The following is a 6,107-nucleotide window of genomic DNA, read 5'->3' as shown; positions in this document are numbered from 1 at the left end:
TAAAAACGCACTGTGCATTATTACTGACAGTGTTTTTGGAATGAAAACAGAAACATGCTGCACAAGAACTTCCATAGGAAAGGAATAAAGCTGAATGAGGTGCAAAGGTTAAACACATTAATCTGTGTAAGCTAATAAAGCTTTGGAACCCATGCATCCATGAGAGTGATGGAGGATTCACTTACCTAGAAACCTCTACATCAACTCTGCTGCCTTGTTGGCTACTCATGTACTGGACACTTGTGTACTGGTGAGACCTAAAAAATGTAGAACTACAGTATGTAATACAGTGTTAATATCTTAAACGCACATTTTATGAGTTTCTTATTTATATTAATTATTTTCTTGAAATGAGTACACTACAATGTTAAGAAGTGACTTAATGGTTCTGCTAAATAACTGACAACATATATACATTTACATATTATGACTTCTTATAAGAATTACATAAAGCAAACACACATGGTAAAACCTGATGTCAGTCCTTAAAGGGATAGTTCACCTAAAAATTAAAATGTTGTCATCATTTAGTGTGTTTTGAGTTTGAGCTCCGTCAAGTTAATTCTTTATCGTCTATTTTTTATCTTAAAATCAATGTTATACACCATCATTTTTGTTTCTATAACGTGTGAATATATCCCCTATCGTATTCTACAACAAAAACAATCAGAGCGCCTTGTTATCACTAGTTCTATTTTGATTTCCCGAGTCCACTATTAGCATATAGCCCGTTAGCATCGCCAGCGTGGTTGCCGCTAATCTCGCTTACATTACTAATACTCTATTCACACACATTACCATTGTTTTACTCACTGTTACTTGCTTTAATGGCGGATGTGTGTCTACCTTTGAGTGCAGGTGAGGACACGTTCGAGCTGCATTCGGTGCTGGAGGCCGTGGAGAAGCAGATCCGCGACCTGGTGAAGAGGCAGGCCCAGCTGAGGGAGCGGAGAGCCGCGCTGGAAACATCCCAGGCTGACGCTCACAAGTCCGATTTTCCGTACATTTCTGCCATATGTACATTAACTGACAGTCACCACTGATAAGCTACCACTAAATATTGTAGAAACTTAATTTGCTGTAAAGTTGCTTTGCAATGATTTGTATTGTGAAAAGTGCTGTACAAATAAACTTGAATTGAATTGAATTGAATTTACTCACCCTCATGTTGTTCCAAACCTGTATGAATTTCTTTCTTCTGTTGAACACAAAATAAGATATTTGGAAGAATTCTGGTAACCAAACAGTTGACGGTAGCCATTGACTTCCATACAATTATTTTCCCCATACAGTGGGAGTCAATGGCTACCATCAACTGTTTGGTTACCAACATTCTTCAAATTTTCTTCTTTTGTGTTCAACAGAAGAAACTCCTTTTTGGGTGAACTGTTGCTTTAAGCAACTCACCAACCTTAGTTAATTATCTGCTGAGCATTTCTATAAAACAATACCCTTGGTTGTTTCATTCAGAGAAAGAAAAAAGGAGGGGCATTGTTATGCCATTATTAAGCTTAAAAACTGTAGTACTCACACTTATTAACTTTTTTTCAATCTTTATATTAAGCCAAACCAGAGAACTAATCCAGAGCTAATACAAATGTACATAAATAAAGAAGTGTGGAATTTCAACAGCCATCTAGCAGCTCACAAACTACAAAGTTACAACTACAAACATATTAATTTACTTTTTTATTCTTATTACTTAAAAAATATTTTTGTTGTTTAGATTTGTTACATATTATTACAACCTCAAACAAAAGCATTAGTTGATTTCAGTCTATTCATTCAAAACTGACAAAAAAATTATTTCTGATCATTTTATTGAAAGCCGATTAGTGGAAAAGAGCAGAATATCTGACATACACTATTTTAGTAAATGGACTTTTGCTGTGGTTCTTCACACATCATTTGATTCCTCATCATTGAGGTTACATTTCCTAGATGTGCCTAGATCCCAATGAATCCCTAATGAATACAACTTGAGGTAATTGTTAAACAGCATGTTGAATTGTGGTGGAAACAGAAAGAGATTACAAAGCCAGCAGTTCAAACCTAAGCAGAAATGGACATCAGTGACGTCTTGATCTGGGCCAAGAGCCAGTGGATGAGAAGATTGACACTGAACATCCTTTAACGAGTCTGATCTCCTCATAGGCTCAAAATACTTAGTCAGGTAATAATAAAAACTTATGTGATTGAAGAGACATCAGGAAGAGAGAATAAAGACACAAATAAGCAGCTGACAAACTATTATTCTCCAGCAGTTTCTTATTTCCTCTTTTTATCTTGTGTGTTGGTGAACCAGGCATCCAGCAGCTTTTTGCAATAGTAGATCTGCCAGCCATGCACTTGAAGTGAAATAATCAAAACTAAGTACATTATAGAGACAGCAGAAAAACCAAAGATGAACCTATAAGCTTTGCCGTGCCGATAAAGCTGCTGAGCCACAGGGAACATCTCCATCCCTCCATAAAGAATAGGACCGACACAGAAAAGCCCAGCGCTGATCATTGAGATGACCAGGTAACTGATGTTGTTTTTTGGCAAAGCCATGAAACTGAAGACGGTAGGTATGATGCTCAGAAGATACAGGTATTCCCATTGGTACGGAGAGGCCACCACTTTATGGGATACCAAGTTCAGCTGACTGACCACCACCTGTGCTACTACAAGCAACCAGACCACAGCATGAGCGATGTTCAGCTTCTTGATCTCAGACTTCAGGGCCACACTGAGGGGATTGAGAAGGGTCAGTTCAACAGGATCAGAGTTACTGCATTTTTGAAGTATATTTAGGGGGTTGTTCCCCATATATACCCCCATCATGTCTTAATATATTGGATAACATGTACTAGTTTACTTTCATTATCATTGATTTTTCTTTTTCATTTATTTTAAAGCATTTCACTACGTGGGTTTGTACAACAAGTGCATTATGCCACGTTTTTCTAAAAATGAAAAACTGGATTTTCTTTGTATTCGTTTTTATTATTATTATTATTATTATTATTATTATTTAAAGTTTAAGTACCGTGCAACCGAAATACGCGATGTTGCTCACGGGACACTGTAAATACAAGACACGAATATTACGAATCATATTTTTACATTAACATCAACCCACATACCTCATCTGATAGTGTGACGCCACGCGCTCGCGGTGCTGAAAGTCACTTCCGTCTGTTCCGGTAGCGCGCGGTCCTGATCGTGATGCCATGGCAACCCTCCACCGTCGACAACCTGAGGTAAAGGTAAACTAGGTAAATTACCTCACTTCTTCAGTGTAGAAGTTTATATGAGGCAAACTGTAGCCTACACTCGCGTTATGGTTTAACAAGCGTATGATGTAAGTATACAAATTATAGCCAACGAGTACGTTATAAACCGCGGGAAAGCAGAAGAGTTATCCTTAAACGAAAATTACGTCACAATTTACTCTCCCTCTGTTGTTCAAAAACTTGCTTTCTTCCGAGGAACACAATGGCAGGATGCTGGAGGTTGACAGGCTCAGTCACCATTCTTTTTAATTGTATGTTTCCATAATGTAGTAAATGATAGCGACTGTCATTCAAACATCCCGTTTGTGTTCTACGAAAAAAGACATAGAATATAAATAAATTTATGTAGATTAAATTATTATTATTATTATTATTATTATTATTTAAAGTTTAAGTACCGTGCAACCGAAATACGCGATGTTGCTCACGGGACACTGTAAATACAAGACACGAATATTACGAATCATATTTTTACATTAACATCAACCCACATACCTCATCTGATAGTGTGACGCCACGCGCTCGCGGTGCTGAAAGTCACTTCCGTCTGTTCCGGTAGCGCGCGGTCCTGATCGTGATGCCATGGCAACCCTCCACCGTCGACAACCTGAGGTAAAGGTAAACTAGGTAAATTACCTCACTTCTTCAGTGTAGAAGTTTATATGAGGCAAACTGTAGCCTACACTCGCGTTATGGTTTAACAAGCGTATGATGTAAGTATACAAATTATAGCCAACGAGTACGTTATAAACCGCGGGAAAGCAGAAGAGTTATCCTTAAACGAAAATTACGTCACAATTTACTCTCCCTCTGTTGTTCAAAAACTTGCTTTCTTCCGAGGAACACAATGGCAGGATGCTGGAGGTTGACAGGCTCAGTCACCATTCTTTTTAATTGTATGTTTCCATAATGAAAGTAAATGATAGCGACTGTCATTCAAACATCCCATTTGTGTTCTACGAAAAAAGACATAGAATATAAATAAATTTATGTAGATTAAAAAATAGCAATTTACCACAGATTATATTGCAAACTATTTCTACCGTGATACTACAAGATTTCTTGCTTGCATGCAAATAATGTAGAACAATCTTAAACGCTTCCGTAAATACTCTCCATTTTGTCTAAAATATTGACTTCATCCAAACTATACCAAAGCAAAACTGTAAATCCTCAATTTCTGCAATCGAAGCTGCGTACGGTTTATCCTATTTTAGTTAAGTACATACGTTTTTTTTTATGTTAAACTTCGCTGTAGTTTTTGTTTGTTCACGACCTTGTACTGAACTGTAAAACAGCTGGTTGATATATATTCACCCACCCGTAGCAAGATTTAACTATTAGTTATTAGTTAATTATTAGTTTACAAATAATTATTGACAATGCATTTTTGATTCTAATGCAATGAATTTTCAGATCACAATAATAGTCACTCAATCCAACTTCTACGGCTTTTAGTAACACTTTGATTTCTACGAGACACAATACACGTTCATTCACAGTCATAATCGGTGTTACAAATAAGAAGACGCGCGCCATTATATATCATACTTATGAACACCCATACTTTATACCTACCTTATTTCAACATAAACCAGCAAGCAACTTCACACACATACAGTAGAAACGTGAGCAGAAGTAGCTCTTCTTCTACACGTGCGTTCGCCTGGATATAATGCAATATCGCCCTCACTGGCGCGGAGTGGGAACAATGATTTGGAAAAGAGTTTCTATAGATTTGCATTGAGAGGATTGATACAACGGATGAACATACTTGGTTATTAAATTATGCATTATTTTAATTAAATCATTATTAATTGCTGAGATTTCCAGAAATTACACACTATTTAAAAGCAGCAGCTTAGTGTCTGGCTAAGTGTAAAACATCCAAAATTCCATAAATAATGGTCAACATAAAGATTGAAAGCAGGGATTTTTTATTGTTTGTGGAATTCCCTAATTACAAATCCACACAATTTTAGACGATTCAATTTATTAAAAAACAACAACAATGACATTAAATCTTTACTCCAATTTGTTTAACAGTTTAGCACCATTGTCAAAAATAACAAAGAATAAATTCCTTCTTTTTTGTCCCACCAACTTTTTGCACATATACAAATTTAGTCATTCAGTAGTAAAACTAAAAATAAATTACAGAGAGGTTCCTAAGACTATTTGAATTTAACTTAGAGTGTCCATGTGGCCTTATCAACTTGTATATACTGATATTGTACTTATTAACAATCATTCAGTACTCTTGAGTTTGTTTTAATAAACAATGATCTGATCTACTCAAATCAGTTGGGTGTGAAAGAACCTACATGTAAGGTTTAGGATATTTCAGATATGTATTTTAATGATGTTTTTAATTAATAAGATCACTGAAAAGCAAAATCTAAAAAACATAACACTTATGTGCTCACATACTTTCTTGAAGTTCATTGAGATGGCACAATGAGAATCTAAGGGTGCTTTCACACCTGTAGATCGATTGCTTTGTTACGAAACAGGGATTAAAATTATTACAATGTTTCTTTTTATTCTTGGTGCAGTTCGCTTTCACACGGCAAAGTTTCTAAACAGACCAAATTTGTTAATACAAGTCACGCGCGAGTAAACTGTTGTCTCATTGGTCAAAGTTCCGCTGTTTATTTTCCGTGATTCCACTTAGCTGTCAAGGCTGTCATCCGTCAGGATAGAACGACAATCGCTTCCCATACTAGGAAGAAGAGCAATAAGACGGCATTATAAAATGAAAAAGTGCGCTTTTTTTATTTTGAATGGCGAAGACGTGCTCACCCACAGACATTCACAGGTTCATTTTGA

General features: G+C 36.3%; 1 protein-coding gene across 2 annotated transcripts; it reads right to left on the bottom strand.

The window, feature by feature from the left end:
• Positions 1-1,815: 1,815 nt before the first annotated feature.
• Positions 1,816-4,965, bottom strand: LOC107717677 (protein jagunal homolog 1-B). Of its 2 annotated transcripts, XM_016524516.1 has the most exons (3): positions 4,857-4,965; positions 3,774-3,885; positions 1,816-2,731 (listed from the first exon to the last, which is right to left on the bottom strand). In XM_016524516.1, the coding sequence occupies exons 2-3, from the start codon at positions 3,860-3,862 to the stop codon at positions 2,269-2,271; spliced, it is 552 nt and encodes a 183-aa protein (XP_016380002.1). In that variant the 5' UTR covers positions 3,863-3,885; positions 4,857-4,965; the 3' UTR covers positions 1,816-2,268. The 2 variants fall into 2 exon arrangements, with proteins under 2 accessions (XP_016380002.1, XP_016380003.1); XM_016524517.1 differs by lacking the exons at positions 3,774-3,885; positions 4,857-4,965 and adding an exon at positions 3,129-3,236.
• Positions 4,966-6,107: the final 1,142 nt, after the last annotated feature.

The sequence above is a fragment of the Sinocyclocheilus rhinocerous genome, unplaced genomic scaffold (genome assembly GCF_001515625.1).
Source record: "Sinocyclocheilus rhinocerous isolate Xijiao unplaced genomic scaffold, SAMN03320098_v1.1 scaffold633, whole genome shotgun sequence".
NCBI lineage: Eukaryota > Metazoa > Chordata > Actinopteri > Cypriniformes > Cyprinidae > Sinocyclocheilus > Sinocyclocheilus rhinocerous.
Note: the sequence above shows the minus strand (reverse complement) of the source record. Positions and strands in the feature narration are given on the sequence as shown.

Bases quoted from the DNA above. Each gene is read 5' to 3' on its own strand.
- LOC107717677 (XM_016524516.1), bottom strand. From the start codon at position 3,862: ATGGCATCACGATCAGGACCGCGCGCTACCGGAACAGACGGAAGTGAC. The intron at 2,732-3,773 runs GTATGTGGGTTG...CAATCCCCTCAG, and splicing joins GCGTCACACTATCAGATGAG to TGTGGCCCTGAAGTCTGAGA.